The sequence below is a fragment of the Oncorhynchus gorbuscha genome, linkage group LG13, assembly GCF_021184085.1.
Source record: "Oncorhynchus gorbuscha isolate QuinsamMale2020 ecotype Even-year linkage group LG13, OgorEven_v1.0, whole genome shotgun sequence".
Classification (NCBI taxonomy): domain Eukaryota; kingdom Metazoa; phylum Chordata; class Actinopteri; order Salmoniformes; family Salmonidae; genus Oncorhynchus; species Oncorhynchus gorbuscha.
In genome coordinates, this window is record NC_060185.1 from 25,060,574 (window position 1) to 25,083,353 (window position 22,780).

General features: G+C 45.4%; 1 protein-coding gene across 1 annotated transcript in view; it reads right to left on the reverse strand.

The window, feature by feature from the left end:
- Positions 1-22,302, reverse strand: part of LOC123992613 (retinal guanylyl cyclase 2-like) — a 36,039-nt gene extending 13,737 nt beyond the window's left edge. The window contains exons 1-12 of the mRNA XM_046293894.1: positions 21,683-22,302; positions 20,663-21,484; positions 16,103-16,404; positions 15,464-15,818; positions 15,284-15,368; positions 8,859-8,955; positions 8,641-8,772; positions 8,436-8,516; positions 7,983-8,159; positions 7,639-7,795; positions 6,896-7,045; positions 6,403-6,551 (exon numbers count right to left, since the gene is read on the reverse strand). Of these exons, the coding sequence (XP_046149850.1) occupies positions 6,403-6,551; positions 6,896-7,045; positions 7,639-7,795; positions 7,983-8,159; positions 8,436-8,516; positions 8,641-8,772; positions 8,859-8,955; positions 15,284-15,368; positions 15,464-15,818; positions 16,103-16,404; positions 20,663-21,407 (2,430 nt within the window). The 5' untranslated portion in view covers positions 21,408-21,484; positions 21,683-22,302. The remainder of the gene's footprint in view (positions 1-6,402; positions 6,552-6,895; positions 7,046-7,638; positions 7,796-7,982; positions 8,160-8,435; positions 8,517-8,640; positions 8,773-8,858; positions 8,956-15,283; positions 15,369-15,463; positions 15,819-16,102; positions 16,405-20,662; positions 21,485-21,682) is intronic.
- Positions 22,303-22,780: the final 478 nt, after the last annotated feature.

A 22,780-nucleotide genomic window follows, 5' to 3' on the forward strand; every position in this document is an offset into this window, starting at 1 on the left:
TTCTGATATTTTTTATAACCCAACGCTGATCTGTACTTCTCCACAACGTTGTCCCTGACCCTTGGATTGTGCCGTGGCGGAGATCGTTGTGGGTTATACTCGGCCTTGTCTCAGGATGGTAGGTTGGTGGTTAAATATATCCCTCTAGTGGTGTGGGGGCTGTGTTTTTGCAAAGTGGGTAGGGTTATTTCCTACCTGTTTGGCCCTGTCTGGGGGTATCATCGGATGGGGCCACAGTGTCTCTTGACCCCTCCTGTCTCTGCCTCCAGTATTTATGCTGCAGTAGTTTGTATGTCGGGGGGCTAGGATCAGTCTGTTATATCTGGAGTATTTCTCCTGTCTTATCCTGTGTCCTGTGTGAATTTAAGTATGCTCTCTCTAATTCTCTTTCTTTCTCTCTCTCGGAGGACCTGTGTCCTAGGACCATACCTCAGGACTACTTGGCATGATGACTCCTTGTTGTCCCCAGTCCACCTGGCCGTGTTGCTGCTCCAGTTTCAACTGTTCTGCCTGCGGCTATGGAACCCTGACCTGTTCACTGTGATTACTATTATTTGACCATGCTGGTCATTTATGAACATTTGAACATATTGGCCATGTTCCGTTATAATCTCCACCCGGCACAGCCAGAAGAGGACTGGCCACCCCTCATAGCCTGGTTCCTCTCTAGGTTTCTTCCTAGGTTTTTTTCTTCCTAGGTTTTTTTCTAGGGAGTTTTTTCTAGCCACCATGCTTCTACACAAGCATTGCTTGCTTTTTGGGGTTTTAGGCTGGGTTTCTGTACAGCACTTTGATATATCAGCTGATGTAAGAAGGGCTATATAAATACATTTGATTTGATTTGCTTGGCAAGCTCCTTGGTCTTCATATTGCCGCTTGCTTGGGGGCGTGCAGACTCTTGGGCCTTTCAGAACAGGTGAATATATACGGAGATCATGTGACACTTAAATAAAGTCCACCTGTGTGCAATCTAACTACCTATGTGACTTCTGAAGGTAATTAGTGGCCCATATCTTATTTAGGGGCTTCATAGCAATATGCATGCACCACTTTTCCATTTACAATATATATATATATTTTTTTTTCAACAAGATATATTTTTCATTTCACTTCACCAATTTGGACTATTTTGTGTGTCCATTACATGAAATCCAAATAAAACTCAATTTAAATTACAGGTTGTAATGCAACAAAAATAGGAAAAACACCAAGGGGGATGAATACTTTTGCAAGGCACTGTATATCACTTGGTTCCTGTTTCAGTAATAATGAAATCAGACCACCTTGTTGCGTGTCCGATAATCTACCATTTATATAGGAGTGGTTAAAACATTCTAATAATGGTCCTCTGAGTATATAAATTAAACTTTGGTGTACTTCCACTGGTATGCCATCCAGCCCTGGAGTTTTCCCAGCCTTAGAGGCTTTAATTGCATCAATAAATTCCTCCTCTGTAATTTGGCCTTCACATGAGTCTTTCTGTACAGATGTTAATTTTACATTATTAATAGGAAATAAATCCATACAATTAGCTTCGGTTAGTGGAGATGGAGGCGACTTAAACGAAAACAAATGCTTAAAGTACTTCCTCTTCCAAAATATAATTGTGTGACTATCACTTGTATCAAGTTTCAATAAAACAATTTGGTAGCATTTCTATGTTGAAGATAATGAAAAATAATTTGGTGCATTTTCCCCTACATTTCATCCAGGTCGACTTATTTTTTATAATATATTACACTGGATCTTTCTTGAATATGTTCCTCCAGTTCTTTTGATCTAAATTGCTTTTGTTTTATAGATGAGTACTGAATTGCCTGGCCTCTAAAGGCACATTTATAAGTGTCCCATACAATAAGGGTACCTATGTTATGTCGGAAAAAGTCAGTTATAAATGATTCTGTCCTAGTTATAAACATGCTATCATCCAGTAGGCTTTGATTAAATTTCCAATATCCTCGCCCATGTGTAAATTCTGTAAGAGTAATATATATGACAATTATGTGATGAGGCGGCAGGTAGCCTAGAGTGTTGAGCCAGTAACCGCAAGGTTGCTAGATCAAATCCCCGAGCTTCCAAGGTAAAAATCTGTCATTCTGCCCCTGAACAAGGCAGTTAACCCAATGTTCCTAGACCGTCATTATACATCAGAATTTGTTCTCAACTGTCTTGCCTAGTTAAATAAATAAATGTGATGATCTGACTGCATTCTGTCCCCTATCAACACTTTTTAAACTTTTGGTGCCAGAGAGAATTACATCAGAAGGTAATCGACACGACTAGCATGATTGAGCCTCCGCCACGTAGTTCACAGTATTTCAGCCTCCATATATCCACTAATTCCAATATATCCATGACATTCATGATTTCCATAAGTGCCTGAGGGTGATAGTTTGTAGCGTGATGTCCTTTACGGTCCATAGAGGTATTTACAACTGTAATAATAGTGTTGCTTGTAGAGTTGATAAATTCTTATATATATTTTCAAAGAAGCTTGGATCATCATTATTTGGACCATATAGTTTAATAAGCCATATATGTTTATTGTCCAATAACATATTATTTAAAATGATCCATCTACCTTGATGATCTGTTTGGACAATTTGCATATTTGGATCAAAATTAGTGTTAATTAATATTAATATTAATTACAGGCCGTTAATTAAGACGGCCTGTGGCCCGTCGCCGGAGGCCCAGGACTGTGGCCCTTCATCGGAGGCCCCGGACTGTGGCCCGTCGTCAGAGGTTCCGGACTGTGGCCCGTCGTCGGAGGTTCCGGACTGTGGCCCTTCGCCGGTGGCCCAGGACTGTGGCACTTCGCCGGAGGCCCCGGACTGTGGCCCGTCGTCGGAGGCCCCGGACTGTGGCCCATCGTCGGAGGCCCCGGACTGTGGCCCGTCGTCGGAGGCCCCGGACTGTGGCCCTTCGTCGGAGGCCCCGGACTGTGGCCCGTCGGAGGAGGTTCCGGACTGTGGCCCGTCGTCGGAGGTTCCGGACGCTGTCGCCGGATGCTCTGGACTGGCTACTGTTGTTGGACGCTCTGGACTGGGTACTGTCGTCGGACGCTCTGGACTGGATACTGTTGTTGGACGCTCTGGACTGGGTACTGTCGTCGGACGCTCTGGACTGGATACTGTTGTTGGACGCTCTGGACTGGGTACTGTCGTCGGACGCTCTGGACTGGATACTGTTGTTGGACGCTCTGGACTGGGTACTGTCGTCGGACGCTCTGGACTGGATACTGTTGTTGGACGCTCTGGACTGGGTACTGTCGTCGGACGCTCTGGACTGGATACTGTTGTTGGACGCTCTGGACTGGGTACTGTCGTCGGACGCTCTGGACTGGATACTGTTGTTGGACGCTCTGGACTGGGTACTGTCGTCGGACGCTCTGGACTGGATACTGTTGTTGGACGCTCTGGACTGGGTACTGTCGTCGGACGCTCTGGACTGGGTACTGTTGTTGGACGCTCTGGACTGGATACTGTTGTTGGACGCTCTGGACTGGATACTGTTGTTGGACGCTCTGGACTGGATACTGTTGTTGGACGCTCTGGACTGGATACTGTTGTTGGACGCTCTGGACTGGATACTGTTGTTGGACGCTCTGGACTGGATACTGTTGTTGGACGCTCTGGACTGGATACTGTTGTTGGACGCTCTGGACTGGGTACTGTTGTTGGACGCTCTGGACTGGATACTGTTGTTGGACGCTCTGGACTGGATACTGTTGTTGGACGCTCTGGACTGGGTACTGTCGTCGGACGCTCTGGACTGGATACTGTCGCCGGACGCTCTGGACTGCCGAGGTGCACAGTAGGCCTGGTGTGTGGTGCCGGCACTGGTGGTACCGGCTGGTGACACGCACCTCAAGGCGAGTGCGAGGAGCAGGAACAGGGCGTACTGGACCCTGGAGGCGCACTGGAGGCCTGATGCGTGGTGCCGGTACTGGTGGTAACGGGCTGGTGACACACATCTCAGGGCGAGTGCGAGGAGCAGGAACAGGGCGTACTGGACCCTGGAGGCGCACTAGAGGCCTGATGCGTGGTGTTGGCACTGGTGGTACTGGGCTGGTGACAAGCACCTCAGGGAGAGTGCGGGGAGAAGGCACAGGATACACTGGACCGTGGAGATGCATTGGAGATCCAGAACATAGAGCTGGCTCAATACGTCCTGGCTGGAAGCCCATTCTAGTCCAGAAAATGCGAGGAGCTGGAATAGATCACACCGGGCTAGAATAGCGCCACAGTAAGCACGAGGAGTTGGCTCAGATCTCCTACCTGAATCCTGCAATCTCCTCGTGTGCCCCCACCCCAAATATTATTGGGGCTGCCTCTTGGGATTCCTTGCTAGCCGTGTACCCTCATATCGTCGGTGTTCCTCTATTCTCCAGTATTTATCCTCGTAGTATCGCCGTTCCACTTTCGCTGCCTCTAACTCCTCCTTAGGACGGCGATACTCCCCTGGCTGTGTCCAGGGTCCTGCTCCATCTAATATCTCCTCCCAGGTCCATTTCCCCATTAAGCGCTGTTCCTCCTTTTCACGCTGCTTGGTCCTGGTTTGGTGGGTTATTCTGTCACGTTCGTCATAACGAGGAGAATACATTCTTCTTTATTTAAACGAAGAACATTAAACAAACAAACAAAATAACAAAACGAACATGAAGATATAACACGAGTGCTGACATGCAACTACACATAAACAATAACCCACAAAACCTAAATGGAAAATGACAACCTAAATAGGATCCCCAATCAGAGACAACAATCAGAGACAAAATCAGCTGTCGCTGATTGGGAACCAATTCAGGCCACCATAGACCTACATTTACCTAGACAATACCAAAACCCCATAGATATACAAAAAAACCTAGACAAGCCAAAAACACACATACCACCCTAACCAAAATAATAAAGAAAACAAAGAAGGTCAGGGCGTGACATAAATACTAATTGTCTTTTCTTATTATCTGCTAAGCCATTCCAATTATAATTGGCTATACTTATTTCACCACTTACCAGAATGAGAAATAACTCTCAATTCTATTTATCAAAATGTATGTTTGTAAACGTACCATTAAAAAGTAACATGATGATTGAGTGTCTATATAGCTGTACCATGATATTTGCATTGCTACTAAGTAAACCTCCAACTGGTCCCCACTATTCCAACCGCTAAAAGCCCTCCTCATCCCGAGTTGGGTTGTCATCCAACTATCCTGCAGACCACCCCCGAACCCCCGGATCCCATAGCACCGGAGAGACACAGTGCCACACACAGAACAGAAGCAGATCAACCACCAGATGCATTTACATCGCCCTCACCTCTATTTGTATTATATATAGCCATTAAAATATATATATATATATGTATGTGTATATATCTATCTATATATATACACATACATACATTAAAAATTCTGTTTATCTTATTTTCCATAATGAGCTATTAATATTTGTAGTAATGTAGACAATTTATGCAAAGGATTTTTACCTCTCACAAGTCTCGCCATTACCAAAATTACATTATGGCAAGCAATTATTATATTAGCAAACAGTTAGTGAATCATCCTATATTGTCCCTAACATACTTTACTCCCTCGCAACAGTTGCGGGATACACACACACACACACACACACACACACACACACACACACACACACACACACACACACACACACACACACACACACACACACACACACACACACACACACACACACACACACACACACACACACACACACACACACACACACACACACACACACACTCAACCCCTATCCCCACAACAACCATAGACTCATATTCTCAACAATTGCACCATTCCAGAGCCCAACTCAAGAAAGGTCTTGATTTACAAATGCACATAGAGTTGCAGCTGTAAGAGAAGACCTGCAAAACTGCGCAGCGTTTGCATTTTAGGTATGCAAAAATAAAAAGTTTTATAGTACTTGAAATGTCGAAAATAAAGTAGGCTTTATATGATAGGATGTTAAACTATATGGCTTTTCATCTAGTAGAATACGTTGCACAATCTGATAATCAGCTGATAATGAGATAAGGGAACATGCTGTACCAAAATAAATGAATGATTGGGAATCAACGCAATTGAGCATTATTAGATGACATTCTCAGGATGGGTGAGCCTAGATGGTAATATTTGTTGCTTACTGCATTCGTTTTTCCTAAACAGTACATTCTGAACAGTATGTAATATGATTAGTACACTGTATATTGTTTTATTAAGTAGTAGGTAAGACAGATTTCGGACACGGCCAATGAGTGCTGACAGACCAATTTCTGCTGTCCACAGCTCATAATTACCCAGACATATTCCCTGCATTGCCCCTCTATGAGACTGGCAGCAGATAACCATGGAGACAGATGAGGGTTTCTGACCTGGTCAAAGATCTCATCGAAGGCTGGTCTGCGATCAGGCTGTTCGCTCCAGCACTGTTTCATCAGCTGGATACACTCCATAGGAGCCTGATCTGGGGCCACCGTAGGCCTGCACATGGGAGGAGGCTTCTTCACCTTACGGATGATCTCTGATGGTGAGGGAGAGAGAAAGAGAGGAGAGAGGTTATACTGTACAGCAGCAGCACGGGAGCATAACAACTCATTACACAGTTTATTGTCCGTTGGTACTAGACAGCTTGTCAAAGCAAAGCAGAAATTCTGTATGTACAATATGTAGCTACATTATACACTGTAGATAGGGGAATTATTGTGATTTACAACTCTGACATTACTCAATAGATGCCAGTATAACAAGTCAATCAATTGATGTTGATTCACAGATGACAGAAAAATAACCTCAAGCTAAAACAAAAAAATGCCTCTAAGATCTAAGATTGTATGTTTTAGCTTGTTTTGTATCCCCCAGACCTACCCGCAGGAGTCAGACCCAGCATGCAATATGGAAGTCCTCGGACAACCACCTCTTGGAGTATAATGGCAAAACTATACACATCTCCTTTATAGGTCCCCTTCCGAGAGTTCTCCACGTCTCGGAGGAACTCTGGAGCTGTCCAAAACTGATCTGAGATAGAGACACAGGGTCACGATATTGGCAAGGTAGTTAAATGCAGCACCTGGGAAGCATATAGAATCTAAATTACATAGATTATACTCACAAACTATAAATACAAATGAATGTGTGACAAGTCCATCTTTAAAGGTCCAATGCAGCCATTTTTATCTTGATATCAAATCATTTCTGGGTAACAATTAAGTACCTTACTGTGATTGTTTTCAATTAAAATACTCAAAAACAAACAAAAATAGCTTCTTAGTTAAATGCTATTTCTAAGCAATAATTTTGCTAGGACTGTCATGGAGTGGTCTGAGAGAGGGGCCTAACTGGAGGAGCCTAGTGGGAGGGATGTGTAACCTGCAAACAAACTGCTATTGGCAGAGAGGAGGGCAAACTCTCTTTATTATGATGTCACCAAGCGGTCCAAAACCCCACCCATGCAAAACAATCTGAAATGTAACTATCAACTATTTTCAAACAACTCTAACAAGGCATTGACAAAAAAAGGTGTTGTTGACCACACCGCTCCTTTAACGTGATATGGAAGAGTGAACATTTAAAAATAAAATAAAAAGTGCAGATCTAGGCATAGACGTTACCTTCAGGTGGAACTAGATTTTTGGGGGATTTCTGGGATTCCAGCAGCTCGTTAAAGCCGTAGTCTGTGATCTTGAGGACGAAGCGACCGTCCACCACACAGTTCCGTGACTTCAGCCGACCGTGAGGGAACTCTCGATGGTGCAGATACTTCATACCCTGAGAGGCCAATAAGATCAGAACTGGTAAAACCATTGGTGTTACTTATGACAAAGTACCAGAAAAACATTTTAAACTTTTGATCTGCTGGCCGATACAGTTTTTAGAAGATATTTTTTTTATCTTATTGGGACAAATTAGACTTGTGGAACTAGTTTTGCAACATGATGTGTCAAACATGTCATACCTTGATTAGGTCCAGCAACAAAGAAGACTTGAACATCCATTCCAGCTTGACGTCGTCGTTCCTCAGGAGGTCCTGCAGGCTGCCACGGGAACAATGCTCCGTTACCACGGCAAACATGTCACAGTCTGTGAAGAACCCCAGGAACGGATTGATGTTCTCATTTCGCAGATCCTTCATCTGGACACATTCACACAAAATGAAGACCCCAAAGTTAACAAAAACAAACTCACATCCCAGACATGACTCTATACATTGTAAATATGGTATTGGCACTGACCCTGTATATAACGTAATCTCTTATTTCTCATGTTTTCTTTATTTTTTATACACAGTATATGTAGATTTTTGATTTTTATACTATTTTAGATATTGATTACTGCACTGTTGAGTAGAGCTCGCGAGCAATTCACTGTACTTGTGCTTGAACTTACTGTTATTATGTTTGGGTTTTACCTTTGTAAAGATCTTGGTGGTGCTCTGCTTGACTTCCTTGAAATGGCCTTCTTCAAACTTTTTCAGCCACACCCAGTCGCCCTTTGAAGCCATGAAAGAAAATGTGTTTTTATTCTGGCTCTATTCTCTACAAGTCACATTGAAATATTTTAGGATAGGGATGAAAAGTCGACTTGTGGTTCAACGGTCAACGTCGTCAACCTACCTCATAGACAGCTACATTTGTGGTGTCATGTGTTGCAGTAGTGATGCTGTTCACAGAGTGGTGCGGGTCTCCTGAATGCATACCGTTGTCTATTGCACTTTTAGATTCACTCAGGTCCTCTAGAGTGATTTTCTATGAGGCATAAAATAGATGACTGAACATATAGTATATCAGAAAGAGGTAATGTTGTAGAGAATCACATGGGAAAGTATATTTACCCTCTTGCTAAGTTGAGGGTTGATGAACGTGAGGTCCTCTAGAGTCAGTAGGATCCGATTGGGCCCCTTCACCAACTGGATCTGCTGGATTCTCCTCCTACCAGCCAATCAGAGAGCATGTCAGCCATGGTAACAGCAAAGCAATAGCAACTATCTCTGTCTAGGTTTTTAGTCTCTATGTATCTAAACAGCAGAGGTGGGACCAAGTCATTGTTTTACAAGTCACAAGTAAGTTGCAAGTCTTAGCACTCTAGTCCCAAGTCAAGACCGACAAGTCTCAAGTCAAGTCTCAAGTCCTAAACTTTGAGTTTGCCGAGCCAGTTGTAGCTCAATCTTGGGTGTTCACGTTCCCGCACTGACTGACTGTGTGGAGGCTCATTGATTTAACATTATGTTAGCCTACATGCTACACTAGCAAATATATAAATTATATAGCTGTCTGCTATATTAGTCTCACTTCCCATTTTTTGTGCAGCTTCAAATGTCGAAGAAAGTTGGAAGTTGTTGCGTCTCCGTCTGTCATTTTCTTCCCGTATGTTTTGCAAGTTTCAATCCGTTTTTTATCGATACAGCGTCTTCTTACATTTACATTTACATTTAAGTCATTTAGCAGACGCTCTTATCCAGAGCGACTTTATATCCCAAAATAACAATTTGGGGTATCAATCTTTCCAAGGGCTCCGTCTGAATTCACCCGCCGCCGTTCCTCTGCACTGCCACGCGCAACTTTCTCTCAGCTGGCACAATTTTGTCATGTTTTGTCATTTATTATCTTGTCTTGTCCCTGTGCTTCCCATTCTATTCGTTTCCCTCTGCTGGTCTTATTAGGTTCTTTCCCTCTTTCTATCCCTCTCTCTCCCCCTCCCTCTCTCACTCTCTCGCTCTCTCTTCTCTCTATCGTTCCGTTCCTGCTCCCAGCTGTTCCTATTCCCCTAATCAATCATTTAGTCTTCCCACACCTGTTCCCGATCCTTTCCCCTGATTAGAGTCCCTATTTCTTCCTTTGTGTTCCGTTCCTGTCCTGTCGGTTCCTTGTCTAGAATTCACCGTGCTGTGTTTGTGTATCGCCCTGTCGTGTCGTGTTTTCCTCAGATGCTGCGTGGTGAGCAGGTGTCTGAGTCTGTCTGGTTCAAGTGCCTTCCCGAGGCAACCTGCTGTTCACCTGCTGTTCAAGATCGAGTCTCCAGTTTGTCCTCGTCATTTCGAGTGAAAGTTGTGTTTTTTGTTTGTATTTACTTTACTGGATTAAAGACTCTGTTTTCGCCAAGTCGCTTTTGGGTCCTCTTTCACCTGCATGACAGAAGGAACCGACCAAGGAATGGACCCAGCGACTTCAGACGCTCGTTACACTGCCGTCGAGATCCAAGGAGCCATGCTCGGCAGACACGAACAGGAATTGTCTGCTGCTCGCCATGCCGTGGAGAACCTGGCCGCTCAGGTTTCCGACCTCTCTGGACAGTTCCAGAGTCTACGTCTCGTGCCACCTGTTACTTCCTGGCCTGCCGAGCCTCCAGAACCTAGGGTTAATAACCCACCTTGCTACTCCGGGCAGCCCACTGAGTGCCGCTCCTTTCTCACGCAGTGTGAGATTGTGTTCTCTCTCCAACCCAACACATACTCTAGAGAGAGAGCTCGGGTTGCTTACGTCATTTCACTCCTTACTGGCCGGGCTCGAGAATGGGGCACAGCTATCTGGGAGGCAAGGGCTGATTGCTCTAACAAGTTCCAGAACTTTAAAGAGGAGATGATTCGGGTTTTTGACCGTTCAGTTTTTGGTAGGGAGGCTTCTAGGGCCCTGGCTTCCTTATGCCAAGGTGAACGGTCCATAACGGATTATTCTATTGAGTTTCGCACTCTTGCTGCCTCTAGTGAGTGGAACGAGCCGGCGCTGCTCGCTCGTTTTCTGGAGGGACTCCACGCAGTGGTTAAGGATGAGATTCTCTCCCGGGAGGTTCCTTCAGATGTGGACTCTTTGATTGCTCTCGCCATCCGCATAGAACGACGGGTAGATCTTCGTCACCGGGCTCGTGGAAGAGAGCTCGCATCAACGGTGTTTTCCTGCTCCGCATCGCAACCATCTCCCTCCTCTGGCTCAGAGTCTGAGCCCATGCAGCTGGGAGGGATTCGCATCTCGACTAAGGAGAGGGAACGGAGGATCACCAACCGCCTGTGCCTCTATTGCGGAGTTGCTGGACATTTTGTTAATTCATGTCCAGTAAAAGCCAGAGCTCATCTGTAAGCGGAGGGCTACAGGTGAGCGCAACTACTCAAGTCTCTCCATCAAGATCCTGTACTACTTTGTCGGTCCATCTGCGCTGGACCGGTTCGGGTGCTACATGTAGTGCCTTGATGGACTCTGGGGCTGAGGGTTGTTTCATGGACGAAGCATGGGTTCGGAAACATGACATTCCTTTCAGAGAGTTGGAGAAGCCTACGCCCATGTTCGCCTTGGATGGTGGTCATCTTCCCAGTATCAGATTTGAGACACTACCTTTAACCCTCACAGTATCTGGTAACCACAGTGAGACTATTTCTTTTTTGATTTTCCGTTCACCGTTTACACCTGTTGTTTTGGGTCATCCCTGGCTAGTATGTCATAATCCTTCTATTAATTGGTCTAGTAATTCTATCCTATCCTGGAACGTTTCTTGTCATGTGAAGTGTTTAATGTCTGCCATCCCTCCCGTTTCTTCTGTCCCTACTTCTCAGGAGGAACCTGGCGATTTGACAGGAGTGCCGGAGGAATATCATGATCTGCGCACGGTCTTCAGTCGGTCCCGAGCCAACTCCCTTCCTCCTCACCGGTCGTATGATTGTAGTATTGATCTCCTTCCGGGGACCACTCCTCCTCGGGGTAGACTATACTCTCTGTCGGCTCCCGAACGTAAGGCTCTCGAGGATTATTTGTCTGTGTCTCTTGACGCCAGGTACCATAGTGCCTTCTTCCTCTCCGGCCGGGCGGGGTTCTTTTTGTTAAGAAGAAGGACGGTACTCTGCGCCCCTGCGTGGGATTATCGAGGCTGAATGACATAACGGTTAAGAATCGTTATCCGCTTCCCCTTATGTCATCAGCCTTCGAGATTCTGCAGGGAGCCAGGTGCTTTACTAAGTTGGACCTTCGTAAATCGCTTACCATCTCGTGCGCATCAGAGAGGGGGGACGAGTGGAAAACGGCGTTTAACACTCCGTTAGGGCATTTTGAGTACCGGGTTCTGCCGTTTGGTCTCGCCAATGCGCCAGCTGTTTTTCAGGCATTAGTTAATGATGTTCTGAGAGACATGCTGAACATCTTTGTTTTTGTCTATCTTGACGATATCCTGATTTGGGAGGCAGGCCATGAAGTTTCTCCGTCACTCGAGATTCATGTTCAGCACGTTCGACGTGTTCTACAGCGCCTTTTAGAGAATTGTCTCTACGTAAAGTCTGAGAAGTGCTCTTTTCATGTCTCCTCCGTTACTTTTCTCGGTTCCGTTATTTCCGCTGAAGGCATTCAGATGGATTCCGCTAAGGTCCAAGCTGTCAGTGATCGGCCCGTTCCAAGGTCACGTGTCGAGTTGCAGCGCTTTTTAGGTTTCGCTAATTTCTATCGGCGTTTCATTCGTAATTTCGGTCAAGTTGCTGCCCCTCTCACAGCTCTTACTTCTGTCAAGACGTGTTTTAAGTGGTCCGGTTCCGCCCAGGGAGCTTTTGATCTTCTAAAAGAACGTTTTACGTCCGCTCCTATCCTCGTTACTCCTGACGTCACTAGACAATTCATTGTCGAGGTTGACGCTTCAGAGGTAGGCGTGGGAGCCATTCTATCCCAGCGCTTCCAGTCTGACGATAAGGTTCATCCTTGCGCTTATTTTTCTCATCGCCTGTCGCCATCTGAGCGCAACTATGATGTGGGTAACCGTGAACTGCTCGCCATCTGCTTAGCCCTAGGCGAATGGCGACAGTGGTTGGAGGGGCGACCGTTCCTTTTGTCGTTTGGACAGACCATAAGAACCTTGAGTACATCCGTTCTGCCAAACGACTTAATGCCCGTCAAGCTCGTTGGGCGTTGTTTTTCGCTCGTTTCGAGTTTGTGATTTCTTACCGTCCGGGTAGCAAGAACACCAAGCCTGATGCCTTATCCCGTCTGTTTAGTTCTTCTGTGGCTTCTACTGATCCCGAGGGGATTCTTCCTTATGGGCGTGTTGTCGGGTTAACAGTCTGGGGAATTGAAAGACAGGTTAAGCAAGCACTCACGCACACTGCGTCGCCGCGCGCTTGTCCTAGTAACCTCCTTTTCGTTCCTGTTTCCACTCGTCTGGCTGTTCTTCAGTGGGCTCACTCTGCCAAGTGTTCGAGGCACTCTTGCGTCTATTCGCCAGCGCTTTTGGTGGCCGACTCAGGAGCGTGACACGCGCCGTTTCGTGGCTGCTTGTTCGGACTGCGCGCAGACTAAGTCGGGTAACTCTCCTCCTGCCGGTCGTCTCAGACCGCTCCCCATTCCTTCTCGACCATGGTCTCACATCGCGCTAGACTTCATTACCGGTCTGCCTTTGTCTGCGGGGAAGACTGTGATTCTTACGGTTGTCGATAGGTTCTCTAAGGCGGCACATTTCATTCCCCTCGCTAAACTTCCTTCCGCTAAGGAGACGGCACAAATCATTATCGAGAATGTATTCAGAATTCATGGCCTCCCGTTAGACGCCGTTTCAGACAGAGGCCCGCAATTCACGTCACAGTTTTGGAGGGAGTTCTGTCGTTTGATTGGTGCGTCCGTCAGTCTCTCTTCCGGGTTTCATCCCCAGTCTAACGGTCAAGCAGAGAGGGCCAATCAGACGATTGGTCGCATACTACGCAGCCTTTCTTTCAGAAACCCTGCGTCTTGGGCAGAACAGCTCCCCTGGGCAGAATACGCTCACAATTCGCTTCCTTCGTCTGCTACCGGGTTATCTCCGTTTCAGAGTAGTCTGGGTTACCAGCCTCCTCTGTTCTCATCCCAGCTTGCCGAGTCCAGCGTTCCCTCCGCTCAAGCGTTTGTCCAACGTTGTGAGCGCACCTGGAGGAGGGTGAGGTCTGCACTTTGCCGTTACAGGGCACAGACTGTGAGAGCCGCCAATAAACGCAGGATTAAGAGTCCAAGGTATTGTTGCGGCCAGAGAGTGTGGCTTTCCACTCGCAACCTTCCTCTTACGACAGCTTCTCGTAAGTTGACTCCGCGGTTCATTGGTCCGTTCCGTGTCTCCCAGGTCGTCAATCCTGTCGCTGTGCGACTGCTTCTTCCGCGACATCTTCGTCGCGTCCATCCTGTCTTCCATGTCTCCTGTGTTAAGCCCTTTCTTCGCACCCCCGTTCGTCTTCCCTCCCCCCTCCCGTCCTTGTCGAGAGCGCACCTATTTACAAGGTACATAAGATCATGGACATGCGTTCTCGGGGACGGGGTCACCAATACTTAGTGGATTGGGAGGGTTACGGTCCTGAGGAGAGGAGTTGGGTTCCGTCTCGGGACGTGCTGGACCGTTCACTCATTGATGATTTCCTCCGTTGCCGCCAGGATTCCTCCTCGAGTGCGCCAGGAGGCGCTCGGTGAGTGGGGGGTACTGTCATGTTTTGTCATTTATTATCTTGTCTTGTCCCTGTGCTTCCCATTCTATTCGTTTCCCTCTGCTGGTCTTATTAGGTTCTTTCCCTCTTTCTATCCCTCTCTCTCCCCCTCCCTCTCTCACTCTCTCGCTCTCTCTTCTCTCTATCGTTCCGTTCCTGCTCCCAGCTGTTCCTATTCCCCTAATCAATCATTTAGTCTTCCCACACCTGTTCCCGATCCTTTCCCCTGATTAGAGTCCCTATGTCTTCCTTTGTGTTCCGTTCCTGTCCTGTCGGTTCCTTGTCTAGAATTCACCGTGCTGTGTTTGTGTATCGCCCTGTCGTGTCGTGTTTTCCTCAGATGCTGCGTGGTGAGCAGGTGTCTGAGTCTGTCTGGTTCAAGTGCCTTCCCGAGGCAACCTGCTGTTCACCTGCTGTTCAAGATCGAGTCTCCAGTTTGTCCTCGTCATTTCGAGTGAAAGTTGTGTTTTTTGTTTGTATTTACTTTACTGGATTAAAGACTCTGTTTTCGCCAAGTCGCTTTTGGGTCCTCTTTCACCTGCATGACAAATTTGATTGGCTGCTGTCCGATTCAAACTGTAATCTGTTAAATGAAGAGTTTATGCGCTGCACACTTTTTTTAATAGCATAATTTTTCATATCTGGGCGGGAAAAAAATCAGGTCGAGTCAAAAGGCCCAAGTCCAAGTTAAGTCACAAGTCATTGGTGTTAAAGTCAAAGTCAAGTTGCAAGTTATCATATTTGTGACTTGAGTCTGACTCGAGTCCAAGTCATGTGACTCGAGTCCACACCTCTGCTAAACAGCATACAAATACAGTAAGAAACATGAACAGGACAGTGAGAAGAGTTACCTTACGAACAGACTTAGACCAAGTCCTCCCACGATCAGAATGAAGATGATCACAACCACCACTATGACGTAGGTTATCTCCACACCTGAGACACAGGTAAGACATGGATACTAAATACATAGTTTGGTTGTGTGATGGAAGAAGGAAAGACACAAACTAACAGGCAAACAGGTTCTCTACCTCCAGTGCAGATTATGTTTGGTTCAAACCAACAGCTGGAGTCTGAGGGGGGAGGGGAACCCCCAGGGAAATGAATGGATTTGCCTGCAAAGCGGACCATGTCAGCGCTCAGGTCCACCAGATAGGAGCGGTACAGCTGACCGTCCCATCCGTCGGAGTCCAGGATGACATAGTTGGTCTGGCTCTCCCCTTCAGTGTCTATCTGGATCTTCTGGTTGAAGCCAGAGAATGTCATGTTCCTGGTGAAATAAGCTAGGTTGGTTCCGGAGAGCCACTGGCCAGCTCTCCTGGCATTGTGCATGGCTTTGGCAAGGAGGTAAATACCATTGTAGATGGTTCCAAACAATGGGTTCACCTGGAATGGAAGGCCATTGATAAATGGTTTATTTGGTGAAAATTATTAGCTTTTCTCAAACTAAGAGTGATACACTGATCTAAAACTCACCCCCCAAAACGTTATATATCAAATGGCCTGAAGACTATGGTGTTTCTCTACATAAACAATGTTCAATAAATACAATCAATGGCATGTTTATAATACTATTGTAATAACAATGTAAAAACATAACAATCAATTGAAATTCAGATGGAATCCACTCACATCCCACAATTGAAAATATCAAGAAACACGCTCCTGACCTGCTGTGGGACCAGTGATATGGTGAGTTCCTCAAACCTCTTGGCCATGTTGAATGCCTCGTTGAATGACATCAGATCTGAGGACACAGTGATGGTGAGCACGGCGTCGTAGGCCTGCCGCAGCTTGGTGTTGTTTTGCAGGGGGAAGTAGGACGTGTTGGCGTAGGGCAGGCTGTAGAGCAGGGTGTCGTAGGGGACAAAAACGTAGCGGCCCTTCGTCAGACCCATCTCATTGGCCTTCAGCAGGAAGGCTGTCTGCTGCTCCCCACCAATCAGAGCAGAGTGCATGCACATGATGATCACTGGAACACACAGGACAGAGACAGTGAGGGATCGCCATCTTAAAGGGGCAATCTGCAGTTCCTACATAACTTTAGGCACATGTACAGTGCCTTGCAAAAGTATTCATCCCCCTTGGCATTTTTCCTATTTTGTAGCATTACAACCTGTAATGTAAATGTATTTTTATTTGGGTTTCATGTAATGGACATACACAAAATAGTCCAAATTGGTGAAGTGAATTGAGAAAATTAACTTGCTTCAAAGAATAAAAAAAAAATGGAAAAGTGGTGCGTGTATGATGCCCCTAAATAAGATCTAGTACAATAAATGACCTTCAGAAGTCACATAATCAGTTAAATAAAGTCCACCCGTGTGCAATCTAAGTGTCAAATGATCTCAGTATATGTTCTGAAAGGCCCAAGAGATTGCAACACCACTAAGCAAGAGGCACCACAAGCACGTGGCAATATGAAGACCAAGGAGCTCTCAAAACAGGTCAGGGACAACGTTGTGGAGAAGTACAGATCATGGTTGGGTTATTAAAAAAATATCCGAAACATTGAACAGCCCACTGAGCAACATTACTGTCACGCCTTGGTCATTGTATTTTGTGTTTTTGTTATATGTTTGGGTAGGCCAGGGTGTGACATGGGTTTATATGTTGTATTATTTGGGATCGCGGCTGATTAGGGGTGTTGTTAGGCTTGGCTGCCTGAGGCGATTCTCAATCAGAGTCAGGTGCTTGTCGTTGTCTCTGATTGGGAACCGTATTTAGGTAGCGTGAGTTTGCTTTGTATTTTGTGGGTGTTTGTACCTGTCTCTGTGTTGTAGTCACCAGATAGGCTGTAATTAGTTTCACGTTTCGCTTGTTGTTTTCGTATTTCAGTTATTTCATGTACCGTCATATCTTTCATTAAAGTCATGAGTAACCTACACGCTGCATTTCGGTCCGACTCTCTTCTTACAACAGACGAACGCCGTTACAGAAACACCCACCTCTCACGGACCGAGCAGCGTGTAACTGGCAACGACGTAGATAACTGGCAGGAGCTAAAGGAGGACGTTATGGAAGGTAAAGGAATGGAGTATACGACGTGGGAAGAAATCGACAGGTGGGTGGCCGACCCAGAGAGAGTGCAGGCGCCCGCCTGGGATTCGCTTCAGCAGTGCGAAGAGGGCTACAGGCGAATCGAGTCAAAGAAAAAGATACGCCGGATAAAATGGAGAGGCGCTGGTATAAGCAGGCAGCGACAGCTGGAGCAGCAAAGGGAGGATGAATTATTCGGAGAATGGACATGGGAAGACGTGTTGGATGGTAAAGGTTGTTACACTTGGGAGGAGATATTGGCCGGAAGAGATCGCCTCCCATGGGAACAGGTGGAGGCACTAAGGAGAGCAGAGGCAGCCGGAGATAGGAGCCGACGATACGAGGGAACACGGTTGGCAAGGAAACCTGAAAAGCAGCCCCAAAAAAATTATTGGGGGGGGCTAGTAGTTATGCCAGGTAGGAGACCTGCGCAAACTCCCTGTGCTCACCGTTGGGCTAGAGAGACCGGGCAGGCACCGTGTTATGCTATGAAGCGCACGGTGTTTTCAGTGCGGGAGCATAGCCCGGTGTGGCACATACCAGCCCTTCCTATTGGTCGGGCTAGAGTGGGCATCGAGCCAGGTAAGCTTGGGCAGGCTCGGTGCTCAAGAGCTCCAGTACGCCTGCACGGTCCAGTCAATCCAGAGCCACCTCTACACACCAGTCCTCCGGTAGCAGCTCCCCGCACCAGGCTTCCTGTGCGTGTCCTCGATCCAGTACCACCAGTTCCAGCACCACGCACCAGCCTGACTTTCGCTTTGTATTTTGTGGGTGTTTGTTCCTGTCTCTGTGTAGTGTTCACCAGATAGGCTGTATTAGTTTCACGTTACGTTCTGTTGTTTTTGTATTCAGTTATTTCATGTACCGCGAGTCAGTTCATTAAAGTCATGAGTAACCTACACGCTGCATTTCGGTCCTACTCTCTTTCTTCAACAGACGAACGCCGTTACAACTGTATTACACTAATACTAAGTGTCTGTTGTGTAGTAAGCTGTTAGTAACCCATGTGCCTATTTTGATCCCTTTCCCCCTCAGAATTTAGCCTACTGTTCTTACTTGGTGGTGCACATGTAGCCGGTAATCTGTTTTTGAGAAATGTAATTGAATACTGTAAGAGCTTTCATTTTTCTGCTTATACGCCCTCTATTTATCCTACAGTTCTGACTTGGTGTACAGAGAGAATAGTGTAAGAACGGCCCATGTTCTGAATTTTGTCGCTGTACATTTCAAAAGTGCTGAACAAAGTTATATTGACTAGTCCATCTTAGCTCACTCATTAATGTCTTAATCAAAATTATGGATTGCCTCTTATGCCCTCATCGTTCCCTTATGCCCTAGTTTGTACATCTCAATTGTTATAGGCCTATTGCTTATATAGGTCTCTCACTAGTACCTTGTTCATCAATTTAGGCAATGTTGGAATGATTTAATTGTTTAGCTTACTTTATGTATTATAATTAGCTCATGTGCTTTTCTTGAGGAGATACTATATAATGTTGTTGGGTCTGTAACCATGTTTGCCAGTGACATTCTCACCGTTCAAATATTTGTTATAAACAGTAACAGACCCATGTAATTCCAGTTGATATTGCAATGGTTGTTTTGTTTGCGCAACATGCTGTGATACAACCTGGTTCAAGATAGTAACACACAATGGGAAACCACACACTGAGTAACGGAATAACAACATGAATTAATTCCATAAATAAAGTAAACACTCAACAATAATCAGATGAGGCATAAAGGTCAGTAAATTAGGTCTCAACTGCTAAAGACACAACGAAACAACCAAAGGTATGCATGGAGAGAGGAATCTCTTGCTGAACGGGGAAACAGTGGCTTTATGCCACAGCTGAGATTTCACAGCCGCCTCAGCAGTGACAACCCTCCCATCTCACACACCTCTCCTACGCTGCACAAATCAGTCCACTGAATACCCCTTTCAATACTAGATTGGAGGGAGAGGGGTGGTGTGTGTGTGTGTGTGTGTGTGTGTGTGTGTGTGTGTGTGTGTGTGTGTGTGTGTGTGTGTGTGTGTGTGTGTGTGTGTGTGTGTGTGTGTGTGTGTGTGTGTGTGTGTGTGTGTGTGTGTGTGTGTGTGTGTGTGTGTGTGTGTGTGTGTGTGTGTGTGTGTGTGTGTGTGTGTGTGTGTGTGTGTGTGTGTGTGTGTGTGTGTGTGTGTGTGTGTGTGTGTGTGTGTGTGTGTGTGTGTGTGTGTGTGGTGACTTAAAGCAGAGTAAAGTTAAGGCCTCAACATCTTGTTGAATTCATCTGAAATAACATCTGAATTTTTGTTGGTGTCCAACTTGAAAGTGCTGAACAAATAGGCCTAGCTCAGCTTGTTGCTTGCACTTGCTTATACTTAGAGTTAAGTATTAATGATATAAGAACAAACATTATGAATTTACTGAACATAAATGTAATCATTTTCGTGTATGGTTCAAAAGTCTAAACTCATTTTGGAGTTTGTTATTATTGAAGGAGAATGTGGTTCTTATCGACTTACACAAATCCACAAGGAGTCAGTCGTAACCACATTTTTTGAAGCAAGTCAGCCATATCAGCTATGGTTTTTAAAAGGAGGTAAATAATAAGGCTCCACTGATAGCCGTGTGTAGCATTGGTAAGGATTCACTCCTTAGTGCTGAAAGGAAAGCTCTGCTGGTGGGACAGCTTTATGTAGGCCATAACCGTTTTTGGGCACCTTGGTCACCGTTATAATGCAATTAATGTATTGTTTAGTGTTGTGTAGTGGCTTTGCTGGCATGCATAAAAAAGTTTGCCCCACCAAGATTTACATGATAAAATCACCACTGATTTTAAAAGTAAATAAACAGCACTGATTTTAAAAGTAAGTAAACAAACCCTTTATAGCCTCAAAACATGGTTAAAACTATAAAGTTGATATCATGGATGGTTAGTACTTATATCCATTGCTCTTTCTATGAATTTGAGAGTGGTTACATTTCTCCAGGCCCATCCCTCAGTGATTTGTTATTGTTTCAACTGTGGATTACCCCTTTAAACTGATCAGGCTCAGATGTTCTGTTGCCTAGTTAAATCAAATACAAATAAAAAGCAGTGTTGTGAGGCTTGATAGCATAGCCTGCACTTATTTCACTCGTATCTTTTCAGTAAACAAAACAGAATATAACAAAATAGAAGGTAAATATGTTCTTAAAAACACTTGCCTTTGATCTCTCCAGCAGCCTGGATTCTGCTCAGTGTGCTTTCCATCTCCGTCTCGTTCATTCCCACCGAAGCTACTATGCCAACGGGAAGTCCCTGGCTCCGCAGGGAGTTGGCCACTTTACCGGCGGTGTCTATCCAGATATCCTCATTGGAAGACACGATGCCGATGTTGGCCCAGCTGAAATGTTTCAACACGGTGAACAACACCCGTGTAGGTGACGGCAGTGTCCGTGCGAAGGTTGGGTAGCTCTTGATTCGATCCAATTCATAGTTAATACATGCCCAGGAAAAGATAGCTTTATCCCAGTTTTTGCCCAAAAGTGAGGCTGCGTCACAGTATCCTGGATTCGTGGGTCCGACGAAACCGTCCACCATCTTCTCGTAGTACACAAATGTTGTCAACGCTTTAGACGTTTCACATGCTTCTTGCAGGATCACAAAGTCCAATTTGCTTCCCAAATCTAAACTGAAATCCTCGTTTATTCTGCCCACGGCCAGTTTAGCGGCCAGCGCAGGTAGGGCCTTGGAGTAGACCGGGTCGCAGTTCCAGGGCCCAAGGACCCCAACTTTGAAGATTAAACACTGGACACAGCATGGAAACGTCAAAACCCCGAGCAGGACCCATAGCAGAAAGTTATAGAATGGCAGCGTTGTAAGGCTGTGTCTGCTCTTGAAGATGGGGCCATAGGGATAGTTGGATAAGTCCCATAGCACACCTCTAACATTTAGAAGAATATGTTGCATTATCCTGCTGGAGTATCCGTATTGGTGAGCTGTGATCTGATCCTACATCAAAGCATTATACACCAAACCAAAAACATCTGCAAAAAAAGATTAGGTTAGCCTATTCATTTGAACATAATTTATAATAAGGATTAGGCTACTTCAAAGTTGTATAAACTGCATAAAGTTAACACAGGGTAGGCTATGTGAGAGTGAGATCACTCTATTTGATAGCATGTTATCTCAAAGAGACACTCTTGAATAGCATAGCTTTAATCATAATATGTTGCACTTACCACTGCTTTCTTGGGCCTTTTTGAAAGCTGTGACGTCTGAGGATAGTTTTTTTTTTAACACTCCTGTTTTTCTGCAGTAATCCTCACCTCACCATTCCAGCATTCTCTATATTTTCACTCATGTGAAATGTCATACCGTTGCCCAGTTGAAGCCACAACACCTCATTATCTTTCTGGTCTCTACCATACGGTGAGGCAGAGGCAGGAGCCTCAGGAGCGCCGTTGTCTGTCAACTTCAGCACCCTGGAGAGATCCTTACATGCTGTTGTTGGCGCTTGAAGAGGCTAGCGCACCTTACACAGGTCTGCTCCACCACACACAAGTAACATTTTTCTCACCTTATAATGTTAGCTCATTAGAATCAAACAGACTAACATTATGTATCCGTGTAAAGTATCCTTCTTGACAAGCAAAGGTTACCTGATGCTCAACAGGTTGCAGAAACGTAGACTACAAAAGCATGCAAAATAAAGCGATATTTTCATCAATGTAAAACTTATTTATATTCAATGTCTAATGAATATATATTATAAATTATAGCAGGCCAAGATCAACCACGCCAATTCAATCAAAGCCCTTTCAAAGTGACCTGTAGGCAAAACGGGTGCTGCACCCGTACCTAATCCATATTCGGTAAGGCACACTATAAGAGGATTGTCAATGCACGTTGGAGTCTCAGAAAGACATAACCCTCGCACAACGCCTTGTCAAGATAGTAGCCTAGGCCTATATTCTGCAGAAAATCACATTTGAATTTAAATAGAGGCCTCTAAAGAAATATAATTATACCTTTTCTATTTGGCACTAATAACAGTGATGAAGATGAAAAACAAAGTATTTTATCTAGGGTCACATAACTTATTTATTTCCTTTGCCATGGAGACAGCTTGTTGCATGAACACTATGCACCGAACAATAATTGGTCTGATGCGTTTATGTAACAATGATAGGCCCCCCACTTAAGTTGAATTTGCTCTTAGGTGTAGAGGGAATAATTAACGTTAACGAAAGGGTTTTCCCTGCGCGTGTATCCCCTGAGCTCCTCAATATTTGCCTGTGTCAGTCATTTCAGCTGTTTTGACGACGTGTTTCAGGAAC